The sequence below is a fragment of the Nyctereutes procyonoides genome, unplaced genomic scaffold (genome assembly GCF_905146905.1).
Source record: "Nyctereutes procyonoides isolate TBG_1078 unplaced genomic scaffold, NYPRO_anot_genome, whole genome shotgun sequence".
NCBI lineage: Eukaryota > Metazoa > Chordata > Mammalia > Carnivora > Canidae > Nyctereutes > Nyctereutes procyonoides.
Genome location: NW_026575049.1, coordinates 1,636,387 through 1,661,173, shown reverse-complemented (window position 1 = coordinate 1,661,173; position 24,787 = coordinate 1,636,387). Strand labels below are relative to the sequence as shown.

Below are 24,787 nucleotides of genomic sequence, written 5' to 3'. Positions count from 1 at the left end.
GCAGGTGAGGCCAGACTCTGGGCTCCTGACAACCCGGTGCAAGGTGGCTGCGCGCTCAAGTGCACCCAACGTCCCAGGCAACGAGGCTCTAAGGTCGCCCGAGCACCGAGGCGGCAGGCGGCGGGTGCACGGCTCCTCACGCAGGAGTCACAGGACCGGCGCGGCTGGTACAGCGAAAAGGGCGGGTCTTGATCTTTGGTGGAGGCACCAGAGCACGGGGCGGGGGGGGGGGGGGCTGAGAATCGCGTCCACCGGGCCAAGTCCTGAATTCTGGCATGCTGAGCGCTCATCAGAAACTTCACAAAGATAAAAGTTAGGGGTGCTTTTCGGCGAGGAGCTGAAAATGACCATCAAAAGTACTCAAGTTCCTCGGCCCCTTCTGGGGGAATTAGGAAGCTAAACGGGATCTTTTTATGCGCCTACTCGAGGAGACCTTAGGCGGTCCTGTGGCTGCATGCAAACTTTCAAAAGAGATTGGCTTAGAAGACCTCGTGCCCACTAACTAGGAGGGGACCGAGCAAAATGGGAGCCCCCCATGCAGACGGCGAGGCGGGGGCTAACGCCAGGTGGGCTTGGAATAAGGGCGCCGAGGAGGACGAGCCGCAGCGCGGCTTCGCAGGCAGCCTGAGGGCGGCCACGGTTGGGAGCCGTTGGGGCCGTTGGGAGCCCGGCGCTGGCGCCCCGCCCTCTCCTCTCCCCCACCCCCCCGCACCGCCCACCACCCTCGTCGGCCCCTGCGCGTGCGCGCCGAGACACCGGTTGCCAAACATTGCATCATCCCCGCCCCCCTCTCCTCCCCTCCCCCCCAGCTCTCCCCTCCGCGCGCGCGCATGACTCACTCGCCTCCTCCGCGGAGCCTCGTGACCCAAAGCCACTTCCGGGTCCGACACCACCTCTACCCCCGGGCCGGCGGGAGCGAAGGGGGCGGTGCCGCGGAGGCTGCGGAGTGGCGGGCGCGGGGGGCGGGGCGGGGCCAGCGCCGGCGTGCCGCGCCCTGATTGGCTAGCTTGCGGGCCCGCCCCCGAGGGGAGGGGAGGGCAGGGCCTCCTTAAAACAGCCGCGCTCGGGCCTCCGCGGTCAGAGGCTTGAGTGTAAGGCACAGAGCGGATCATGTTGAAGATGAGCGGGTGGCAGCCACAGAGCCACAGTCAGAGCCGGAACCTGAGGAGAGAGGCGAGTACCAATCCCACCTGCTCTTTACCCTCTAGTACTCGGGGATGCTGGTTGTCCCTTCGAAGTTGGGGCATCAGCTGCTCAGGATGCGGCCCCACCCCTTCCCCGACGAAGTTAGTGACAGTCCGAGGGAGGGACGGGAAGCATCCTTTATCCGGGAGTGGTGCTTACAGACCTCTCTTCCCTCGGACGGGAGCGGCGCCCCACCGTGCCCGGAGCGCGGGCCCGGCTCTGGGCCGTCGGGCTAAGGGGTCCGGATGCCCTCGGGAGACTCCCTGTCTTCCGCTACTGCCCCAGGCCGCCTCCTTGGGCCTGTCCGGTGGGAGGCGGGGCGGCAGGACACTCCCCCACGCCGAGACGCCTGGATGGCTCTGGCTCACGCCCCTGCCGCCACTTTCCCACCAGCGGCCCTGCCCCTACCCCACCCCCAATCCTGTCCCAGCCCAGCGTCTCAGGGCCAGAGTGGCCACGTCGGTGGCTGGAGCTCCTGGATCCTGCACAGGACAGCCATTCGACACCCTAACAGAGAAGAGAACCTTAAGGAGACAGACTCCAGACTTTGGGAGGAGGAGGGATGCCAATGGCTAGGGAGCAGAGAGATGGGTTTTCCCATTCCCCCAGAGGTCCCGGGGGCCTCCTGCACAAGAGCATTCTGGATCCCTTAAGTGTGGGAAGCCATTTGGGGTCTCCCCAGTGTAGGGTCCTTCCGCGGGGATTGGTCCCTGCTGCTTTCCCCGCGTCCTGCCTCCCAGTTAATTTCTGTGTAACCGTTGCATCAGGCCAGCCCCCTGTTTGGCTCTGCAGCCCTCTAGCCTGGGGCCCCACTGCTGATGAAAGCGGCATCCCACACGCTGGAAGGCAAGGAGGGTCCCCCAGGGAGGACAGCCCTGAAGAGAAACACTCTGGGAGATATTGCATCTCCAGTCCCCAGGGCTGGGCAGCTGCTGCTCTGCCTCTGGGCTTCCTCCTCCCTTCCCTATGAGACACTGGGGAGAATTCTTTCATTCTTCACAAATTACTTATTACACACCTGCTATGTGCCACACATTTTAGGCCCAGGATGCATCTACGAACAAGGAAAAGATCTGTTCTCACAGAGCTTACATTTCGTGGGAAAAGGTGCACAGCGAACAAATATAGAAGTGCCAAGGAGAAAACCAAAGCATGGAAGGGTAGCGAATGCCCAGGGTGTTTTACCTTGGGTCATTAGGGATTCTCTCACGGAGGTGACATTTAAATGAAACCTCTGAAAAGAGGCAAAGTAGTAAGCTGTGCAGATATGTGAAAGGAAGAGCTTTCCAGGAGAAGGAACAGTGAGAACAGAGGTCCTAAGGTGGGAGTGTACAGAGTTTAGGGAGCAGGCCAGCTGGACGGACTAGAGGAAGAGTAGTCAATGAGAAACCCAGGGGAGGGAAGGAGATTGTGTGGGGCCTTCTAAGCCGTATTAAGGACCTTTAGCCTTTAATATTCATGAACTTTAGTCCTTGAAGAGTTTTGAACAGAATGACAGGAATTGATTCGAGTTTTAAAAGGCTCACTCCAGGGATCCCTGGGTGGCGCAGCGGTTTGGCGCCTGCCTTTGGCCCAGGGCGCGATCCTGGAGACCCGGGATCGAATCCCACATCGGGCTCCCGGTGCATGGAGCCTGCTTCTCCCTCTGCCTGTGTCTCTGCCTCTCTCTCTCTGTGACTATCATAAATAAATAAAAATTAAAAAAAAATAAAAAAAATAAAAGGCTCACTCCAGCTCGTGTTGTGAACAGACTTGGGGCAGGGTGGCAAGAGCAGAAGCCGGGAACCTGGTAATCCAGCAGAAGAGAGTAACTTGACCTAGATTGCAAACAATGGAATTCTTGAGAAGTATTCAGGTTCTGGTTTTTGAAGAATGAGTTTAAAAATTGGGCTGGTGGTTTGAATTGGGTGTAAGAGAGGAATGAAGGGCAGTACTAATGCTTTTGACTTAAGCACGTAGAGTTGCCATTTACTGAGATGGGGAAGATGGAGGGAAGAGGTGAGCAGAATTTGTCTTTGGATATATGAAGTCTGAGATGCCTCTTAGACATCCAAAAGCAATAAGCAGCTAACACAGTTGTAGGTCCCAGGAGAGGTCGAGGCTGGATATGTGCATTTCCAAGATGTCAGTGTGGGAATGGAATTAGGAAAATAACTTGATTTGTTCCCTTCCCTGTCATCCAGTCTTTTCCCTGGCAGTTTGAGGCCTACCTTAAATTTAGAGAAAGTCAAGTTGGCCATGACTTTTTTATTATGTAATCAGGACTGCAAATGTCAGCAACTAAAAATAAAGGTCAGGCTCTCCTCTGTCCTTGGAAACGGCTGCAGGGACCACTGACTGTCCATACCTTGTAAGACAGAAGTGAGGAAAGACCAATAGGAGGCTGGAGATAAAAGGAACTGCTCCTCTCCCTTCCCAAAATGGCTAACCTCTGTCTTTGATCCCCACAGTGTTCCAGAAGGAAGTGTATCTTCATACATCACCACACCTGAGAGCAGGTAAACTTTTTTTTTTTTTTTTTTTTTTGAGAGCAGGTAAATTTAACTGTCCCTTTCCTAGAACCAATTTCTAAGAGATGCCGCTTAGGGTCCCTGTCTTGGGGCCCTAATAAGTTATGAAAACACCTAGAGAAGATAAGATAGAATTTGAATCTGAGCAGACTTTTGCTGACAGCCACATCCCTCCTGGCTTGCCCCTAACTAGGTGACCAAATCACTATTCTTAGAGCATGTCCTAATTGAAAGCTGGCTGAGTGAGCAGTCAGCCCCAACAAAGAATTGGTTTGTCTTACAAACCTCAGTCCCCATCAAGGTTAGACTCACCCAAAGGACTCCCCACACAGGAGAAAGGAACACAAGATGGTCTGATAATTGCCCCCTGGAAACTACCAACAGAGTCCCCCCAAGGAAGGCTGAGGACTTTTACCAGGATCCCATAAGAATGTGTATTCTACACCCATGCTGCTTCAAATGCCGGGCAAAAGCAGCAGAGAGGGAATACTAGTATACAACCAACTGATAGGGGCAGCCCCAGTGGCGCAGTGGTTTAGCGCCGCCTGCAGCCCGGGGCGTGATCCTGGAGACCTGGGATCGAGTCCCACGTCGGGCTCCCTGCATAGAGCCTGCTTCTCCTTCTGCCTGTGTCTCTGCCTCTCTCTCTCTCTCTCTGTGCCTCTATGAATAAATAAAATCTTGAAAGAAAGAAAAGAAAAGAAAACTGCTAGGGACGCCCTGCTAGGCACGCCGGGGAGGCTCAGCGGTTGGGTGTTTGCCTTCAGCTCAGGTCGTGATCCCAGGATTTGGGATTGAGTCCCGCATCAGGCTCCCTGCGAGGAGCCTGCTTCTCCCTCTGCTTGTGTGTCTGCCTCTTTGTCTCATGAATAAATAAATAAATCTTAAAAAAAAATAAAAAATAAAAAGAACCAATGATAAATTTTAAAGGGCCAAACAGTAAATGTTTTGGATGCTAACGTCTCTGCTCTTACAGCATGAAAGCAGCCATAAACAGTATGTAAATAAATACAGTTATGTTCCAATAAAACTTGACCTGCAAACAGGTACCAGGCCGGTCTGCCAACCTGTATAGACTAACTGCTTTGCGGAGTTGTTCCACTCCCACCCGGCCACCCCCACCCCCCACGCCATCCTAAGTATGTCCTTTTCCAGAGCCTGATCCAACTGCAGAGATGGCAGCTGAGTCACTGCCTTTTTCCTTCGGGGCACTGTCCAGCTGGGAGCTGGAAGCCTGGTATGAGGACCTGCAGGAGGTACTGTCCTCAGATGAAAATGGGGGTACCTGTGTTTCACCCCCTGGAAACAAGGAGGTGAGAATGCTATGCCTAAAGCTGGCAGGGTGGGAGGGTATTGCCCTTCCCTTCTCAACTAATGTCTACCCTGCCTTTCTTCCTTCCCTTGAAGGAAGAATCAAAAACCTTCACCACTCTCGACCCTGCCTCTCTGGCTTGGCTGACTGAGGAGCCAGGACCAGCAGAGGTCACGAACACCTCCCAGAGCCCTCACTCTCCAGATTCCAGTCAGAGCTCCCTGGCTCAAGAGGAGGAAGAGGAAGACCAAAAAAGACCTAGGAAACGGAAACAGAGTGGCCAGTCCCCAGCTGGGGCTGGAAAGCAACGCATGAAGGAGAAAGAACAAGAGAACGAGAGGAAAGTGGCACAGCTAGCCGAAGAGAATGAACGGCTCAAGCAGGAAATCGAGCGCCTGACCAGGGAAGTAGAGGCGACTCGCCGGGCTCTGATTGACCGAATGGTTAATCTGCACCAAGCATGAACAGCTGGGACCATCACTTCCCCCCTTGGGCCACTACCTACCTTTCACAGACATGGCTGCTGACTATCTTCTCCAGTGCCAATGATGTGACCCTCAACCCCATCTATTCAGTAGGGGGAAAGCTTGGGGTAGACAAGAGCATGTATATAGAGATTGTACATTTATTTATTATTGTCCATATCCATTAAAGTGACTTTCTATGAGCCAGGTTCTCACTTTCACTTTTTCTTCTTGCCTTTAGGGGTTTCCAGGGGTTTCCCCTCAGCTAAAGCCAGCTGTTTCTTCAGATCCAAGAGCTTAGCCACCTCCGCAGCAACCTGGTTCTTGTCTGCCTTTTGTGCTTTCAGTTCTCGGACAATGTTGCCCTAAGAAAAGAGCGGGTGGGGAGTAGCAGTAGTCAGACCAGGAAGGACCTACTTAGGAGTCCGCTCTTCCGGGCTCCCACAGGGCTCCCACTGCATACCTGTTTTGTCACTTCATCCATCAGCACTTGTATCTGCTGTGGGGCAGCTGCGGCCATAGCCTCTGCTGGCGTGGGGGGTGTCTTTGCCTGGAGAACAAAAAACAGTCACCACCTGCTTGGTAAGTAACATCTCAGGGGACTATGATGACCTCTCACTTCCAAGGGCTCTTGCTGCTAAGACAGGAAAGAAAAACCCTAAGGAAGGAAGCAGTGGAACCTGAGTGAGAACTACCTGAGGACACCAAGGACACGACACCGTGGCCGTTGCTGGGTGACAGCACAGTTGAGCTTTCTCACCTGGCCCCCACCAAAACGCTGCCTCAAACTTTCGATCTGGTCATTTTCCAATTTTTGGAATAAGGGGCTGACCTGTGAAGGAGAAATTCCATAATCACCCACTGATTAGGTAAAAACCCTCCCAGACTGTTCAGAGAGCCTCTCTACCCCAGTCACTGACATTCAGGAACTCCACATGTTTTAGAAGAAACAAATGAGCAAATACCTGCTGGCTTCTGTAAAGCATCCAGATAAAGCACTGGCAGCTCCCTCTGAAAGCCCAGAGTATTCATAAGGCCCGAGACCATTTAAACTATTTAAGGAGGCTCAGTTGACGCGAGAGTTAGAGGTGAACTTACTTTATCATCTCTCGTGTCAAGGAGGACACACTATCCTGTACTCTCCCTGTCTGCCTGTTGGCATTATGGAAACCAGGGGACCATGGGGTTTCTCAAACATGTACCGTAGGCCAATTAGTTTTATGTGCCACGTCCTGGGTTCTGGCATGAAGAGTGATGGTGGCAGACAGGCTAGATGACCTATTGGGCTTGTGAGCAAGTACCACTCAGAAACAATCTAAGTGCAGAGTTGGCGGGGAGTGGGGAAGGGGTTCAGAGAACAGCTGTGAGAGTCCTATGTCCAGGTTCTCTGACCCCACCTCAAAGGCTGCATGGCAAGAATTTTCAGAGGCCAGCCCCCAGACCTACTGTGCCAATCTGGTGTCCTGCTGGCAAGGTACACAGGAAGTCTGTGAGTAGGATGCTGCAAGCTGGAGGTGGGACCTGCAGCTGGGCCTGGATGGTGGTGCTAACCGTGGGCATGTACGGCTGGAGCATGACGGACAGCAAGGCAGCTATATTCACTGCCAGGCCTGTCACCGTCCCTGCCCGCTGCCTGGGGAAGAAGAGAGAGAAGTCAGAATTTCCAGATGACAGGGCCCACCGCCACTTTATTCCTGCCACCAAACTTACCTGTCAGCCTCGCTGCCTTTAATCCGCTTCCAAGGCTCATTCACCTGAATGTACTGGTTGCCATGGCGAGAGATGGTGAGGATACTGCGTAAGGCCTCCCGGATCCTGGAAGGGAGGAGGTAGGCCAATGTGTCAAGTCCCGGAGGGACCAGTATCGGGGTCTCAACATGCCAGCATAGACCACAGGATGAGACCAAGGTGCGGGTTACTTACCGAACCTTCTCCAGCAGCTGGTGATAGTGCTGGAGTTCCAAGGTGACATGCGCCAGCAGGCGCCGATCATCAGAAGTAAGCACCATCTCAGGCACATAACCCCCAAAAAACTTGGACACAAACATCCCAGCTCTTGATGGGAGTGGGAGTAAGGAAGGAGAGGAAAAAGAGGAATTACTGCCCAGTCTCTTTATAGAAATTTGACCTGATTTTCATAATTCTCCATTCTCTTAGAACTGACACCTGACTCCATCAAGCTAAAAGGCAAAGCTTAACTAATTCATTCCTTGTTCTCTCTCTCCCCTAAGAATGAGAAATCTGATAAAGTTAAGCAACTTCATTTTATTTTTAGGAATTAATACAAGGTATGATCAAGTTGAAACGTTATTTGCTATCCAACACTCCCAAGAGACAATCTGTGAAATGCAGTTAACAACCAAATCTGAAAGGGTGTGTAGCCATGGAGTATCCTTTAGACTGCAGAATAACTGAGACGGAGACCAATAAAGAGTGTAAGCCTAAAGTAACAAAAACCTCCAAAAGTATAGTAAACATCTCCTACCCCTATGCTAAAACAATCCCTTTCTTCTGCCAAACTTTTCCAATGGTCTGCAAGTAAACTTTTTTACTAGGAAAGACACATTTCCAATTCTATAAAGAACATTAATAAGAAAACAATTTGCAGGGATCCCTGGGTGGCGCAGCGGTTTGGCGCCTGCCTTTGGCCCAGGGCGCGATTCTGGAGACCCCGGATCGAATCCCACATCGGGCTCCCGGTGCATGGAGCCTCCTCCCTCTGCCTGTGTCTCTGCCTCTTTCTCTCTCTCTCTCTCTGTGTGACTATCATAAAATAAATAAAAATTAAAAAAATAAAATAAAAATTTGCAAAAATTCACTTTGTGACCAACTCTGCTAAATCACACCTCTACAACTGACTTCACCCCAGCAAATACTAGAATCAGGTACCAATTGATAGAAATCCACTTTCCGTATGGATTTCCACGTTGTCCTCCCCATCCCTCACAGCTCCTGCTCATTCAAGCCTTCTGGGCACCCCCATCTCTTCCATCTCTCCCACCTAGTGCAGCAGAGCTAGCCACCACCCCACATGCCCCACCTCCAGCCCATCTGCTAACTCTGACCACCACCCCTCCCCAGGTCCCACCTGTTGATAAAGTTGCCCAGGTTGTTAAGCAGTTCAGAATTATTCTTGAGCAACATGTCTGTCCAGGAGAAGGCACTGTCCTGGCCCTCAGGCCGAATGTATAGCAGATAGAAGCGCCAGATGTCAGCAGGGATCCCCGTGTCCTGAGCCATGTCACCAAACACTCCCACACCCCGGCTCTTTGAGAATTTCCCATCCTCATAATTCAGATACTCTGGACAGAGAAGTAGAATAACCATGTGGTCAAAGCACACCCTTCCCTCTGTGACCCACTAACTCTTCCTTCCTCTCCCTCAACCTCAACTATGGGTGTCCAGAAACACTTCTCCTTGAGTAGTGGGCCTGCAAAGAACTTGGGGATCTCTTCTATTCTTGTAGTCTTTTTTTGCTTTGCTTGTATGCATTACAAACTTTTAACTTCAGACTTTTGTTTTCCTCAGTTCTTGTTCCCTTCTTCTAGGTTAAGTTCTCGTGTTCTAATTATATCCTATTTCCTATTTCTCCTTCCAAATACTGCCTCAGCCCTCATTCCCTAGGAACTTCCCCATCTTCAGTCTTCCAGGGTACCTGTAGCAATGAGATGGCTGACCAAGGTATAGTTGTCCTCAGCTCCTAAAGCTGAACAAGGGAAAACTAAGCCGTGGAAGGGAACATTGTCTTTGGCCATGAACTGATACAGGTTCACCTACAGAATACAGTTGGGAGACAAAACTCCTGAGATGATCTTCAAAGGACCAAGAAAAATCAGACACCCAACCCTAACCACCCCAATGCCCTCCCCATGGACAGGGTAACCAAGAACTGCTTACTTGTTCTGGGTTTTTCCACCATCTCTCCCACTGGTCTGTGTAGTTGGCTGTAATGGACAGGTAGCCAATAGTAGCATCAAACCAGACATAGAATACCTGGAGGGCCAAGAGGAGGGAGAGAGAATAGGATGAAGGAACACTGGGAAAACCTCACCAAGCCAGTCTTCGACTGAAGCAAGACATAATTAACAGTCTATTTTGATAGCCCAGGATCTCAACCCAAAGGCAAAATAATATGACATAGGAATAAAGCATAGGGTTTTTACCTTGTCCTCAAAGCCTTCTAAGGGTACAGGGGTTCCCCATTTGAGATCTCGAGTTATGCAGCGTGGCTTGAGGCCATCTCGAAGCCAAGAACGAATGATGAACCGGGCATTGGGTGTCCAGTCACTGCCAGGCAATGTCTTCCCCAACCATTCCTCTAGTCGTTTTTCCAGCTGAGATGGCAGAGAAAGTCATAGGGCCAATTTAGGACAGTCTCACACATGGTTCACATAAGGATAAATATGTACAACCTCTCTGGAGTAGTTTAGTAATAATACAATTAAAAGATTTGTGACTTTGACAGCAATTCCATTGCTAGGAATTTTTGCAACAGAAATACTCGTACAGGGCAGCCCAGGTGGCTCAGCAGTTTAGGACCACCTTTGGCCCAGCACGTGATCCTGGAGACCCAGGATCGAGCCCCTGCAGGGAGCCTGCTTCTCCCTCTGCCTGTGTCTCTGCCTCTCTCTCTCTCTGTCTCTCTCATGAATAAATAAAATAAAATCTTAAAAAAAAAAAAAAAAAAAAAACCTGACCAAATGGGACACCTGGGTGGCTCAGTGGTTGGGCGCCTGCCTTCAGCTCAGGTCGTGACCCCAGGGTCCCAGGATCAAATCCTGCATCAGGCTCCCTGCAGGGAGCCTGTTTCTCCCTCTGTGTCTCATGAATAAATAAAATCTTTTAAAACAACAACAACAAAAAAAACTGACCGAATGAGGGTACCTATGAACTGATACAGTAGGATTTCCAGAACATAGTCAGGTGAAAAAAACAAAACGCAACACAGTATACACCCAGAATGCTGTATTTTGAATGAGAAGAGGAAATAAAACACACACACACAGTTGCTTTATGGATATGTTTACAAAAATAAACACACTAAGAATAAAACCAAAGACAAAAATGATCATCTACAGGAGACGGGAGAACAAGGCGGCATGAACAAGAAAGGGAATGACACTTCTCTGAGGATACCTTTTTGTATGGTTTTGATTTTTTTTTTTTTTTGAAGATTTTAGGTATTTAGGTATTCATGAGAGACACAGAGAGAGAGAGAGAGAGAGAGAGAGAGAGAGGGAGAGAGGGAGAGGCAGCCTCCATGCAGGGAGCCCAGCATGGGACTTGATCCCAGGACTGCGGGATCATGCCCTGAGCCAAAGGCAGATGCTCAACCACTGAGCCACCCAGGCATCCCCAGTTTTGACTTTTATTTATTTTTTATAATAATTTTATTTTTTATTGGTGTTCAATTTACCAACATACAGAATAACACCCTGTGCTCAGTTTTGACTTTTAAAAGCAGACCGATGTTCTCCTGATTATTTAAAAAAATGAAATTCACAAGGACAGGAGAAGAAAAAAAAACTAAAAGCAAATGAACCAAACTTACTAACTTATTTTAGTAACATAACCATACTGAAGGGGGGAAAAACTGAAACAATTTTGAACACATGATCTGATTACATACCTTTAGTAGTAGGGAAGGGGCAAGGCTGCCAACAAACCCTAAACTTTTTTTTTTTTATGATAGTCACACAGAGAGAGAGAGAGGCAGAGACACATGCAGAGGGAGAAGCAGGCTCCATGCACCAGGAGCCCGACGTGGGATTCGATCCCGGGTCTCCAGGATTGCGCCCTGGGCCAAAGGCAGGCGCCAAACCGCTGTGCCACCCAGGGATCCCCCCCTAAACTTTTTTTAGCAGGTTTTTTTTGTAGTGTTATAGGTGAAGTAATTCTGAAATTATTTTTCAGTGTACTGTAGGACTGAGCAAATGAGTACAGGTTGGGAGCCAGGGTACTTCCTGTGGAAGAAGGGAGACACAACAATGAAATAAGGAAAGGTGAGGAAGAACCATGTAGGGATGGTCTGGAATTGCAGGATCAGTGTGAACTGCAAATCAATGCCTAACTCTTTTTGCGAGAAGAGCCTAGAAGCAAAGATACCCCAGTAGCAATGAACAGACCTCAGACTTCAGACAGACCTCAGAACAGACTCAGAACAGTACCATTCTCTACTAAAATGAACCAGGGATTTTTGGAGAAATGGTTGACTTTGAGGCTGGAATAGATGAACCTAGATACCTTGGTATGCCAGAAAATAAGGAAGCACTTAGAAAAAGGTGGGAGATGTCAAAAACAGAGAAATGATCTTAGAGGGGCTCCTGCTGGCCAAATAAGGGACAATTTGAACATGAAAATAATTTGTGACAGGAATGAATTATAAACCACTGAAAACAACAGGAATCCATGAGCCCACACTGACAACAGATAACTAATAAATGAGCAAAGGAGAAGGGTACAGGCGTAGGGGTGGTAGGGCTGGAAAAGCTTCATGGAAAGTGGTTCAGGATAAGGATTAAGCAAACAGATGCCAAACCTAGGGCACCTTTTAATGATGAACAAGGTTATTTCTATGTTTTAAAAATATACTGCCCCCCACAAAAAAATAAGTAAAAAATAAAAATATACTTTCATAAACTGCTCATAAGTTGCAGGGGGGGGAAATGTTAATTATACAGTGGAGAAACTGAGTTACACCTTGCCTAGACAAAATTAACATCACCAATGAGGGGGAAATGGCCATTGTGTACCCCTTGGAAAGGACGCAATATCACTCTTGTAGTATTCCAACTAAGGATGCATAACTTGAATTTAATCAGGCAACAGCCAACAAATCCAATATGAGGAATATTCTACTGGGGGCAAAAGGGGGGCGGGTTAGGGACTGCAGTCTTAAAAACCGTTAGTGTCATAAAAAAGAAAGGCTGGGATCCCTGGGTGGCTCAGCGGTTTAACACCTGCCTTTGGCCCAGGGCATGATCCTGAAGTCCCAGGATCGAGTCCCACATTGGGTTCCCTGCATGGAGCCTGCTTCTACCTCTGCCTGTGTCTCTGTCTCTCTCTTTGTGTTTCTCATGAATAAATAAAATCTTTAAAAAAAAGAAAGAAAAAAAGAAAGAAAGAAAGAAAGAGAAGGAAAGAAAGAAAGAAAGAAAGAAAGAAAAGAGAGAAAAGAAAGAGAAAGAAAGAAAGAGAAGAAAAGAAAGAAAGAAAGAAAGAAAGAAAAGAGAGAGAAAAGAAAGAGAAAGAAAGAAAGAAAGAGAAAGAAAGAAAGAAAGAAAGAAAGAAAGAAAGAAAGAAAGAAAGAAAGAAAGAAAGAAAGAAAGAGGGATCCCTGGGTGGCGCAGCGGTTTGGCGCCTGCCTTTGGCCCAGGGCGCGATCCTGGAGACCCGGGATCGAATCCCATGTCGGGCTCCCGGTGCATGGAGCCTGCTTCTCCCTCTGCCTGTGTCTCTGCCTCTCTCTCTCACTGTGTGACTATCATAAATAAATAAAAATTAAAAAAAAAAAGAAAGAAAGAAGAAAGAAAGAAAGAAAGAAAGAAAGAAAGAAAGAAAGAAAGAAAGAAAGAAAAGAAAAGAAGAAAAGAAAGGGAAGGAAGGAAGGAAGGAAGGGCGGGCGGGCTGAGGGTAGCCCCAGTGGCCCAGCGGTTTAGCGCTGCCTTCAGGCCAAGGTGTGATCCTGGGGACCCGGGATCAGGTCCCGCGTTGGGTTCCCTGCATGGAGCCTGCTTCTTCCTCTCTGCCTGTGTCTCGGCCTCTCTGTCTCTCGCATGAATAAATAAATAAAAAATCTTAAAAAAAAAAATAGGAAAGGTTGAGGAACTGTTTCAGATTAAAAGAAAACTAGAGAAGTGCCTGGGTGGCTCAGTCGGTTATGCACCTGCCTTCAGCTCAAGTCATGATCTCAGGGCCCTGAGATGGAGACCTATGTTGGGGCTCCCTGCTCAACGAGAGTCTGCTTCTCCCTCTGCCCTTCCTCCCTCTTTTGTGCTCACTCTCTCACATGCTGTCTCTCTCAAATAAATAATGTCTTTAAAAAAAAGAAAGAAGAAAGAAAAACAAAGGATACTAAAGACAGAAAAACTAAATGCAATACATGACCCTGAACTAGATTCTGTACTAAAGGAAAAATAACCCTATAAAGTATATTATTGGGATAACTGACAAAATTGAAATATGGATGGTAGATCACATAACTACATCAAAATTAAATTTCTTGAAGTTGTTTACTATGGTTATACAAGAATGTCTTTTTTTTTTTCCCCCAGGAAACATGATTAAGCATTTAAGAGTAAAGAGAATAGGGAAGCCTGGGTGGCTCAGCAGTTGAGCATCTGCCTTCAGCCCAGGGTGTGATCCTGGGGTCCTGTATCAAGTCCCACATCGGGCTCCCTGCAGGGAGCTGCTTCTCCTTCTGCCTGTGTCTCTGCGTCTCTCCATCTCTCATGAATAAATAAATAAAATCTTTAAAAAGAAAAAAAACAGTAAAGAGCATATAGGTGTGCCTGGGTGGTGCAGTTGGTTAAGCATCTGGCTGAGGTGGTGATCTCAGGATCATGGGATCAAGCCCTGCATCAGGCTCCATGCTCAGCACAAAGTCTGCTTAAGACTCTCTCTTCTCTCTCTGCCCCTCCCCACTGCGGGTGCACACTCACACTCTCTAAATAAGTGTTTAAAAAAAGAAGAGAGAAAAAAAATAAAATAAAAAATAAAAAAAGAAGAGAAAGCAAAGAGACTATTTACATATGTGCATATGTGGAAAAACAAAAAATTACGTTAAAATAAATAGAGAAAAAAAAAGGAGCAAAATCTCTTGAACCTAGGGGCACCTGGGCGGCTCAGTCAGTTAAGCATCTGCCTTTGGCTTGAGTCTTAAGGCCAGGGTCCTGGGATCAAGCCCTGCACTGGGCTCCCTGCTCATTGGGGAGTCTGCTTCTCTGTCTCTCCCTCTGCCCCTCCCCACTGCTCATGTGCTCTCTCTCTCTCTCTCTCTCTCTCTCTCAAGTAAGTAGAATCTTTAAAACAAACAAACAAACAAACAAAAACTAGTGAACCTAGATAATGCATACCTGAGGTTCTCTGATCTGGCAACTGTTTATTCTTGCAGCGCCCCCCCCCCCTTTTTTGTAAGATTTTATTTATTCACAAGAGAGACACAGAGAGAGAGGCAGAGGGAGAAGCAGGCTCCATGCAGGGAGCCCGACGTGGGACCCAATCCCAGGATCCAGGGATCACGCCTAGGCCAAAGGCAGACACTCAACTCCTGAGCCACCCATAAGTTCCTCTTGCAGCTATTTTTATGAGCTTAAAATCATTTCCAAAAGTTAAAGAGGCAAATCTACTAATACAAAAAATCAGTCAAAACATGTTATGAAGTAAAAGAAAGTAGACTGTAGAACCTTATGAATACTATGATCTAATTTGTATTAGAAAAAAGACATAAAAATACTTTCATATGCATATGTTATTTCTGAACAGACACAAAGGAAAATGAGCCAATAGTCAATACCTCTGGGGAACAGGCCAGGCCTTTCACTGTGTCCCCTTTAATCTGTTGTATCTCTTTTACAATAAAACCTATATATATATTTTTTTAAAGATTTTATTTATTTATTCATGAGAGATAGAGAGAGGCAGAGACACAGGTAGAGGGAGAAGCAGGCTCCATGCAGGGAGCCCGACGTGGGACTCGATCCCGGGTCTCCAGGATCACGCCCTGGGCTGAAGGCGGCGCTAAACCGCTGAGCCACCCGGGCTGCCCAAGCCTGTATATTTTTAAAGGGAAATTAAAAACATTTGAATGTGGCTTGATACAGGTTTGTGGCTGAGGCAGAGGGGGCCCAAGAGGCCATGCAGACCAGCTTGATGGAAAGGCCCACTTACCTTAGGCAGGTCCAGGAACAGGTGCTGAGAGGATTTCACCACAGGGCACGACCGGCACACTTTACACTGAGGCTTCTGCGAAGGGAAATTCAAGAGGAGGGGTGACCCAGGGTGAAATAGTCAGGATCAGGACTGCAGGCCTGGGGGAGCTGTGCAGGCCAGAGGAGATACACGGAGCGATGAGCTCACAGGTCTCCCATCTCACTGGACTTCATGCTTATGTTCTTGGACTCAAGTCCACAGAGCATGACATTTGTTACTCAGAGTTTCATGACTCTGTCCTATCACCGCAAAGAGTAGGAAAAAGCAATCTCTGAGCATAGGCTAAGGATGCACAGCTGCATGAGGGGACGAAGGAGTGGAGACACACAGTTCCTCTTCCTGAGGAAGTTACAGTCCAGTTAGGGGGAGTGAGTCCCATGAGAAACATGTACAAAAAAAAAAAAAGAAAAGAAAAGAAAAGAAACATGTACAGACTTTTTAAAAAAAGATTTTATTTATTTATTCATGAGAGACAGAGAGAGAGGCAGAGACACAGGCAGAGGGAGAAGCAGGCTCCATGTAGGGAGCCTGATGTGGGACTCAATCCCGGGACCCCATGATCATGCCCTAGGCCAAAGGCAGGCGCTCAACCACTGAGCCACCCAGGCGTCCCTATGCAGACCTTTCCAAAAGAAAACATCAAACAATACTTATTTTCGGGGCACCCAGGTGGCTCAGTGGGCCCTTCCGCTCAGGTCATGGTCTCAGAGTCCCAGGAACAAGTCCCACATTGGGCTCCCTGCTCAGTGGGAAGTCTGTTCTCCCTTCTGCCCCTCACCCCACTCCTGCTCTCTCTAATAAATAAATGAAATCTTTTTAAAAATATATTTTTAGGGATCCCTGGGTGGCGCAGCAGTTTGGCACCTGCCTTTGGCCCAGGGCGCAATCCTGGAGACCCGGGATCGAGTCCCACATCGGGCTCCCGGTGCATGGAGCCTGCTTCTCCCTCTGCCTGTGTCTCTGCCTCTCTCTCTCTCTCTCTGTGACTATCATAAATTAAAAAATTAAAAAATAATTAAAAAAAAAGAAAAAAAAATATTTTTAAAAAATACTTATTTTCACAGCACAAACTGACTATGCAAACACTGGCAGGTGATAGCAAGAGGACCAAACAGTCAGAGGGAGGGCTAATCAATGAAAGTTTCCCAGTGAGTTTTGTTCTGGGCTTTTGAATCTTCTTTTTTGAGTAGGCTCCACGGCCCACATGGCGCTAACTCACGATGCTGAGATCAAGAGGCACAAGTTCTACCAAGTGAGCCAGCCAGGCATCTGGGCTTCTGAAGGTGAGCAGGGATTAGAACTCTCTCAGGACCTCTGTCCCGAACTCCACATGCCTGTCTCCAACTGTCTACCAACATCTCTGCTTGGGTGTCTAAGAGGCACCACAAATTGAAAAACCCAACAGTATCACTGCACTGCACCAGGATGCAGGTCCTTCATCCAAGCCTGCCCATGTCCGTAGATGGAACTACCGTCTACCCCAGCTCCTCAAGCCAAAAACTTCAAGTCATCATTTTCTTGACTTTCCCTCACCCAGAACTGACCTATCCAGTTCTGCAGCATCTGCCTCCAAAATCTAGCTCAAATCCTTTCTTCCTCCACACTTTTGCTGTTCCTAACCTAGTCCAACCTACCATCACATTTCTGAACTACCACTCTGGCCTCCAAACTGGTCTCCCCACTTTCTCTCTTGCTTCCCTCCCATTCATTCTCCATGGAGCAGCCTCCCTTTCAGCTGCCACAATGACTTACAAGGCCCTGGTCATCTGCTCACCACAGACCTCTCTGATCTCATCTCAATCCGCACCCCTCTCACTGCGCTATAGCTATGCCGCCCTTCTCCGCCCTCCCTTTACAGCTATTGCTGCCTTGCGCCTTTGCACTTCTTGCTAATTCTGCCTGGAACACTCTCGGCCTCTCATCGCCTGGTGTGAACCTTCTTGTTCTTCAGTTAAACGGTCAGTTCACAAGTTACCACCTCTGAGCAACCTTCCCAAGTCACCTGGCTAAAATCTTGCCCCAGAAGCCACTGTCACGTCCTCCCAGTGGTTTATCCTATATGTAACTCTTGTCTTTAAGAGTCTCCTCCCTGCACTAGATAAATATCTGTCTTATTTGGGACATCTGGATGGCTCAGCAGTTGAGTGCCTGCCTTCGGGTCAGGCTCAGGGCGTGATCCTAGAGCCCTGGGATCGAGTTCCACATCGAGCTCCCCACAGGGAGCCTGCTTCTCCCTCTGCCTGTGTCTCTGCCTGTGTGTGTGTGTATGTCTCTCATGAATAAATACATAAAATCTTAAAAAAAAAATATCTGTCTTATTCTCTGCTACATCCCCAGTGGTCTTCAGTGACTATCCTATCAGAAGGACTCAAAGAAATAAGCGCTGTATAAATGAATGAATAAATGAGTCAGTGAGTAAACACAGAAGAGACATGTTTACAGAAGAGAGAAAGAATAAATGCAGGTGAGGTGATCTGAAGCAGGAGCAAAGGCAGGGAGGCATAGTCTCATCTTGTCTATTTCCCAGCACAATGCTAGACACATAGTAAATGCTCAGTAAGCGTCGGATGAACTGAATGATGAGCTGGGGTAGAAAGAGGCCCTGGTGAAAGGTCCTGAATGCTAAAATAACAATCCTGAATGGGACAAGCCTGGGGGTCCCTGAAAAACAGAGACTGTTTCCTTCCTCCCTCCCTTCTGCTTCCGTGAGACCCTCCTCTCACCTTGAGCTCAATGGCATTGATGAGCTTGCCACACTTGTCACACTGGTCACCTCGGGCCTCCTCATAGCCACAGAAGGGGCACACACCCTCCACAAAGCGGTCAGCCAGGAAACGGGCGCACCGTTCACACCGCAGCTGCTCCACAGTATCTTGCAGCACAAAACCACGGGTCAGCAACCGCTGGAAGATGTCCTGCGTGATTCTGGCAAGGCGAGTCAAGGACAGGGGTGCCAGGTCAGGGGAGGTCAGAGGAAGCCAGAGGAATTCAGAGAAATGATACTCCCCTCCCTCCTGTCATTCCACCCAGGCCCCAAATCAGTCCCAGGGCTGAGGAAATCAGACAGAAGGCCCCTGAAGGCCAAGGCCATGCAGTCACCTGCGGGGAGTCTTCCTGGATGACCCAGACCCCTCATACATACTCCCCGACTCCCCCCCACGAATCTGTCAAATACAAACTTAACAGTTTTATACTCTTTGCTAACAAAAATCTCTTAAAGGACAGAACCATACTCCTTTTTAATACGTCCTAAAATCAAAATGAACCAGTCCAACTGCTAACCTGCTTAACACTATTAAGCTGGCAGCCTGTCCACTACCTAGTTTTTGTAAGGATGAGTATCACGCAGAGGAAGAATGAACGTATTTGCTATAAACCTGCATAGGGGGGCAGCCAGGGTGGCTCAGCAGTTTAGCACCACCTTCGGCCCAGGGTGTGATCCTGGAGGCCGAGGATCCAGTCCCACATTGGGCTTCCTGCATGGGGTGGAGCCTGCTTCTCCCTCTGCCTGTGTCTCTGCCTCTCTCTCTCTCTCTGTGTCTCTCAGGAATGAATAAATAAAATATTAATAAATAAATAAATAAACCTGCATAGGAGCGAGAGAGAATGTTCTAAAATTCCAGAGCAGCCAGGGAAACGCAGGATGGTGGCAGAGGGAAGCCAGATACTTCCCAGGAACCTAAGTCCTATTTCTTTCCTGCCTCGCTGCTCCTTCAGCCCCTAGGCAGCCTTTTGCATCCACGGACTCCCCATGCTTGGGATACATTTCAGGGCAATATTCAGATCCTAGGTTTAGGGGAGATGCCTTAACAACACTTTTGGTTCCTTCCATCTCTAGGATATTCTCATTGCCCCCAGCCCCAGTGTTTACCCTGTTTTTGCCTAATTCGAGGAAACCTACTTGGTCTGCTGTGGAGTAGTGGTACGACCAAAAATATCAAACGAGATATTAAACCAGCAGTAGATGTCCGCATGGATGGCATGGTACTTGTCACAGATCTCCTGGGGCGTCAGACCCTCCTCCATAGCCTTGGTCTCTGTCGCTGTACCATATTCATCTGTCCCACACAGATAGAGGGTGTTCCACTGGCGGAGGCGGGAGTACCTGGAAGGGGATATGGTGATCACGGGGGCCCCATCTCAGGTCCCTCCCATGTCCCTAGGATCCCCCCAGCCTCCACCCTTGAGGTGTTCTATTCCTTTGGGCCCACTGTTCCCTCATAAGGTCCCTTCCCTAGCAGCTGGCTCCACCTGGCAAAGACATCAGCACTGAGCACGCAACCAATGATATTTCCAAGGTGGGGGACATTGTTGACATAAGGCAGGGCGCTGGTGATGAGCACATTCCTTTCCCCAGCCACAGGCAGCCTGGTAGGGAAAGAGGAAGAGAAGAGTCCATGGAGGAGAAGCAAGGGTCAAGAGGGACCAATAATGCACAGGACACCCAGACACAGATCTGTTCTACTGCCACAGACCAAGGCACATCTTAAGTCTCTCCTCACGTGAAGCCACAGGATCATGAATCCCTCCTAAGGGCCATAAGACCCCCAAAGCTGAAACTGCTGGGCCCTGCCACAGTGAGCAAGTCCAGGTACTGCTCTTACAGAGCTGCATTCCACACTGACCTCTGTCTCACTTTACTATCATGGCCACTTCTTTCTTTTCAGTTCAATCTCAGGCTTAACTTCCTGGGTATTGACACAACTCTTCCTGGTTCCAAACACCACTCCCCCCAGACGCCAGTGCCACCCAGGCACCCTTTCCCAGCACTGCCCTCTTCCCTTCTTCCCAAGTGTTATGGAAGCATTATCTCGAGTCACTACTTGAAGTACTCACAGCCTGGCACCCTAGCTTCACATCTTCCCCAGTTCTTCTGGACCCCCGACTCCCCTTTCCTAACCCGTCGGTCATTTCTTTGTGGCTCTACTCGAACCAGCAGGTATCAGCGACTGCCTTCCATTCAATCTGCTGTCTGAAGTCACTCAATCCACTCCTGTCTTTTTGTGTCTCACACCTGATGACTCAGCTGCACACATCCTGTATCTAGCCCCTCCTTGGCACTGACCTCTCACCAGGGCGCCTTTGATCTTTCCAACCATTCTAAACCTATAATCACTTGCTCCCACCATTTACTGTATCCTTCAACCCTGGGCATCCTGAGAGTTCAGAGTCCCATGGTTTCTACTGTTAACAAAGATTTAAATGATTCTTCTTGTTAACCACACCCCTTTTCCCTGCTGCTAATATGTATTCTGCTTAGAGGTTCCAACTACTTCCTAAACCATCTTACAGCTCATTTCCTTAAAGGAGACCTCACTGATTTCTCCTGCATTCATTGACTTTGCTCCCTGTACCTGAATACCATAATTTTCTCTGACATCTAGGTTAGAAATCAGCTCCTTCAGGGAAGCCTTCCTTCACGAACAACCAGCCTTTCACCTAGTCATCCTTGCATCCCGAGTCCCCAAGCACTTTGTAGCATACTACGTGGTACTCCTCATGGGTCACTCTGTGACTTCTCTCTTCATTATGAGTGTGCTTCCTACTCTGGCAGACATAAAGGTGAGTATGCCCGGGATTCCCTCAGGGGGTTGCATTCTGTTATATAACTGGTGACTGGGATCAACGAGGTGAGAGGCACAAAGTGCCAAAGGAAAAGATGGACATTAAGGAGATCAGCAAGGGGCACCAGTCAGACAGATATTGGCTCTATCAATAATCTACACTTAGAAGCCAAGCCTAGGGGGCCTGGGCCGTTCAGTAGGTTAAGCATCTGACTCTTGATATCAGCTCAGATCTCAATCTCAGGGTCATGAGTTCAAGCCCTGTGTTGGGCTCCACACCAATATGCGGCCTACCTAAAAAACAAAACAAAACAAAAAAACACACAAAAACAAGCCCCACTCATCAGTGCGTACTCACACAGGATTCTGCTGTGGCCGAAGTGGGGGCAGGCTTCCCAGGCCCTTCTCCCAAGCAGTTACAGCCATGGAAATCTCCTCCTCAGACAGAGTCGCCAACTCCTCCTCCTATGAAGAGCGTATACAGTCCCTTACCAGGTGAGGGGGCCCATAGGCTAAAGAAACTCCCCTTGCTCTCCAACAATTGAAAGACTTAATGGCCATGCTCAAAGTCCCTCTCCAAGCCACCCCCCACCCCCAGGTACTGAGGCTCTATAGGGACCCCACTGCTCTGTTCCAAACCTCAGGCTCATTGCTGACAGCCCTCCCCTCAAAGGAGCCAGGCTGGGGCTGCTTTTGGAGGTAGGGCCGGAGGGCCATGACACCCTGCTGCTTCAGCACAGTCTCTGCAGCTCTCTGACATGGCTCCTGAGAACTCAGGGTCTGGAACCAGCTGTGCAGGGCACCCAACTCCTCTGTGGGCATGGGGGAAAAGAGAGAATCAGCAAGACCTGGAATGGGCAGGCAAGAATGGACCTCCTCTCTTTCTTCATGAAGTTTCTCCAATTATCTTCCCCAGTTCTCTCAACCACCTTTATGCTATAACTGCCCCATCAAGCTATGTCTCAGAGAGGACCCTCAATTTTGTAGAGCCCAGGGCAGCCCCAGTGGCGCAGCAGTTTAGCGCCGCCTGCAGCCCAGGGCGTGATCCTGGAGACCCGGGATCGAGTCCCACGTCAGGTTCCCTGCATGGAGCCTGCTTCTCCCTCTGCCTGTATCTCTGCCTCTCTCTCTCTCTCTCTCTGTGACACTCTATGAATAAATAAATAAATAATCTTTAAAAAAAAAACTTTTGTAGAGCCCATTCTGTAATCACTTCACCAAGCTCCTAGGCTGGGGTTGAGGATGAAGTGATATGCAGAGTTCTTACCAGGGAGGTAGGCGGGGTCTTGAAGTAACGGGTAGAGTGCTCCCCACAAAACAATGTCGGCCAGGGATTCCGTGTCCTTTGTTGAAGAAAGAAAAGAGAAAGGTCCACAGGTCAAATACGCAGTTTCTTCCCAGTACACACAATAATCTCTAATGTTTCCTGAATACTTACTACACGCCGTGCACTTTGTTAAGCAATGTACTTAATCCTCACAATTATCCATTGAGTTGGCTACTAATATTATCCCATTTCAAAGAGAACAAAAATCAAGGATTAGAGTTTGGTGATTTTTCAAGATTACACTGCTAGCAAGTGGCAGGATTGGGTTTTGCACTCTGAATATAGCCTTCCATCTTAATTCTTATATCATACAATTTTCCCCGATCCCCATCTCAAAGCCCAACTCACCCCAGCCAGGAAAGGACAGCTCCGACGACTCAAACTGTGGTCAATGTGAGTGAGGGCTCTCCGGACTGGGCCAAGAACATCTTCCCCCTTCTTGCCTTGGACCACTAAATAGTACAGGGCCGCAGACAAAGCTGGCTAAAATGTGGGGGACACAGGTCAGGATGGCCATGCAGAGCAAGGGCCTGCCTGCCAACCCCCATGTCTCATTCCCACCTGCAGCTCCGTAGCTTCCCATTCCAGCCACTGGTTGGTGAGATCATCTTGTTCCCAGCCAGATAACAGAAAGAAGTACCTGCCCAGGGAGAGAGCAACAGAAGGTGGAATTAGCAGGGCCCACCCACCTATCTAGCCTACTTCTCACACGATAGTGAAATAGTGGTTGCAAATGAAGCCACAGTAAATCAGCGGACGGTAAGCCCTGATTTTATTTGGCCACCTCCCGGCCTTAAGGTCCAGTACTGACCGGCAGATTGCACTAGTGGAGAAGAGGTAGTTGCCACTATCCAGCTGCAAGACGGGGACCTTGGGCCAGGTCAGGAAGGGGACCACACACTCTGTTGCAGAAGAAGAAAAGGAGTCAGAAAACAAAGAAATGAAAAAAAACTTTGTTAACTTAGAAGGACGACTTTGCATTGTTCAGGGAAAAAAAGAAGAGAGACGCTGGAAAGATTTCTGGATAGGACGCTGAAAGGGGGCGGGCCCAGCATGAGCTGGACAGACTAGCAGGTGTTCAGCTGAGACTGCCAGTTGGAAGCAACAGATGGGCATTGCAGAGGGGTGGCAGTGGTGGTACGGGGATAGCGCTGTCGCCAAACACTGAGTGAGACACACGAGAGTAACAGAGTAAACCGGGAGAAAACGGCCCAGAGAACTACTTTTTAAGTCACCCAAACAGACGGTTGGGAAGAAGAGGTAAAGTAAAAGGAACGCATGCGTGTCTGTTTCAGGAGAGGAGACCAGGGTTTCCTAAGAGCAAATGGGAGCCCGAGGGCTGTGATGAATAACCAGAGAGAACGGGGGTTGGAGGTGCCCGACGCGTGCGGGAGAAAGTGGGGAAGGAGGCAGAGGTTCCCCGGGGGGAGGCGGGGCACGAGGAGATGCGGGCGGTGCCGGAGAGAAGGCTAGGGCTATACGGAGCGTAATCAAGGGAACGACGACTGAAAGGGCTGCAGGGACAGAGGGATGGGCTGACCAGGAATAACGGGGGAGGCGGCGGACGGTCTGCGGAGGACCGCGGCGGCAGAGACGTCGGCCCCCTCCTCCACCGCCCACCAGCGCCAGCCCGACTACCTTCGGGGTCTACGGTGCTGACAAGCAGCTCCGCTCTGCCCTGGGCCCTGCCCGCCGCGGCCAGCACCGGGAGGCTCCCCGGGGCGCCCTCGCTCACGAACAGTCTCATTTCGCCGGGTGCGCCACGCTGATGCAACCGGAACCGGCCTCCGGCTGGTGGGTTGAGCGTCCCCCGCGAAGCTCGCCGGGAAATGGAGTTCCGACCTCGGCCAAGCCGGGGGCACCGTTCTTGGAAATTAGACTACATCTCCCATCATGCAACACAAGGAGACATCCCGAGATATCACAGAGATGCAGAGGCTGCTGTGCTAGAGTGGCGCTTCTTGGGTGGGCGGGCCAGAGGAACCGTTTCCGCCTAGAGCCCCGCGCGGTGGGTCTCTACCGCGGCTGAGAGGCGGTGAGGGAAGCCTGGGCGGCTGCTAGTCTTGCTGGGGTGGCGTGGACCTGACGGGGGCTGCCGGCGAGGCTGACTCTCGATTCAGGTCATAAGAATAAGAATACAGAAAAAAAAAAAAAGAATAAGAATACAGTTGAGGGGGACGCCCGGGTGGCTCCGCGGTTGAGCACCTGCCTTTGGCCGGGGGCGTGGTCCTGGAGACCCGGGATCGAGCCCCGCATCGGGCTCCCTCTCTGCTTATGTCTCTGCCTCTCTTTCTGTGTGTCGCTCCTGAATTTAAAAAAAAAATACAGTTGAGGGGCCCCTGGGTGGTTCAGTGGGTTGGGCGTCGGTCCTTGACTCGGGTGACCCCTGGATCCTGAAACGCAGCCCCACATCTGGCTCCCTGCTCAGTGGGAAGCCTTCTCCTCGCTCTGCTGCTTCCCCCTGCTTGTACTCTCTTGCTCTTTCTGTCAGGTAA

The 24,787-nt window shown here is 49.6% G+C and overlaps 3 protein-coding genes across 3 annotated transcripts; 2 read left to right on the top strand and 1 right to left on the bottom strand.

Moving 5' to 3' along the window:
• The first annotated feature begins 1,095 nt into the window (after positions 1 to 1,095).
• LOC129511474 (DDIT3 upstream open reading frame protein) lies at positions 1,096 to 4,939 on the top strand. Its single transcript, XM_055328199.1, has 3 exons — positions 1,096 to 1,173; positions 3,636 to 3,683; positions 4,851 to 4,939. The coding sequence occupies exons 1-2, from the start codon at positions 1,111 to 1,113 to the stop codon at positions 3,675 to 3,677; spliced, it is 105 nt and encodes a 34-aa protein (XP_055184174.1). The 5' UTR covers positions 1,096 to 1,110; the 3' UTR covers positions 3,678 to 3,683; positions 4,851 to 4,939.
• On the top strand, positions 4,871 to 5,674 carry DDIT3 (DNA damage inducible transcript 3). Its single transcript, XM_055328198.1, has 2 exons — positions 4,871 to 5,008; positions 5,103 to 5,674. The coding sequence occupies exons 1-2, from the start codon at positions 4,871 to 4,873 to the stop codon at positions 5,469 to 5,471; spliced, it is 507 nt and encodes a 168-aa protein (XP_055184173.1). The 3' UTR covers positions 5,472 to 5,674.
• MARS1 (methionyl-tRNA synthetase 1) lies at positions 5,619 to 24,071 on the bottom strand. Its single transcript, XM_055328197.1, has 21 exons — positions 23,931 to 24,071; positions 23,104 to 23,194; positions 22,854 to 22,932; positions 22,641 to 22,775; positions 22,233 to 22,308; positions 21,605 to 21,777; positions 21,324 to 21,430; positions 19,653 to 19,769; positions 19,303 to 19,506; positions 18,125 to 18,326; positions 15,360 to 15,434; positions 9,635 to 9,805; positions 9,369 to 9,464; positions 9,127 to 9,244; positions 8,560 to 8,773; positions 7,395 to 7,526; positions 7,182 to 7,286; positions 6,918 to 7,104; positions 6,232 to 6,303; positions 5,935 to 6,021; positions 5,619 to 5,836 (listed from the first exon to the last, which is right to left on the bottom strand). Exons 1-21 carry the CDS (start codon positions 24,037 to 24,039, stop codon positions 5,690 to 5,692), a joined length of 2,697 nt encoding a protein of 898 aa, XP_055184172.1. The 5' UTR covers positions 24,040 to 24,071; the 3' UTR covers positions 5,619 to 5,689.
• Positions 24,072 to 24,787: the final 716 nt, after the last annotated feature.

Coding starts and splice junctions, on each gene's coding strand:
- MARS1 (XM_055328197.1), bottom strand. CDS start 24,039: ATGAGACTGTTCGTGAGCGAGGGCGCCCCGGGGAGCCTCCCGGTGCTG. Junction 22,309..22,640: donor GCTGTCCTTTCCTGGCTGGG/GTGAGTTGGGCT, acceptor TCTTCAACAAAG/GACACGGAATCCCTGGCCGA. Junction 19,770..21,323: donor CGGCCACAGCAGAATCCTGT/GTGAGTACGCAC, acceptor TTTCCCTACCAG/GCTGCCTGTGGCTGGGGAAA.
- LOC129511474 (XM_055328199.1), top strand. CDS start 1,111: ATGTTGAAGATGAGCGGGTGGCAGCCACAGAGCCACAGTCAGAGCCGG. Junction 1,174..3,635: donor GCCGGAACCTGAGGAGAGAG/GCGAGTACCAAT, acceptor TGATCCCCACAG/TGTTCCAGAAGGAAGTGTAT.
- DDIT3 (XM_055328198.1), top strand. CDS start 4,871: ATGGCAGCTGAGTCACTGCCTTTTTCCTTCGGGGCACTGTCCAGCTGG. Junction 5,009..5,102: donor CACCCCCTGGAAACAAGGAG/GTGAGAATGCTA, acceptor CTTCCCTTGAAG/GAAGAATCAAAAACCTTCAC.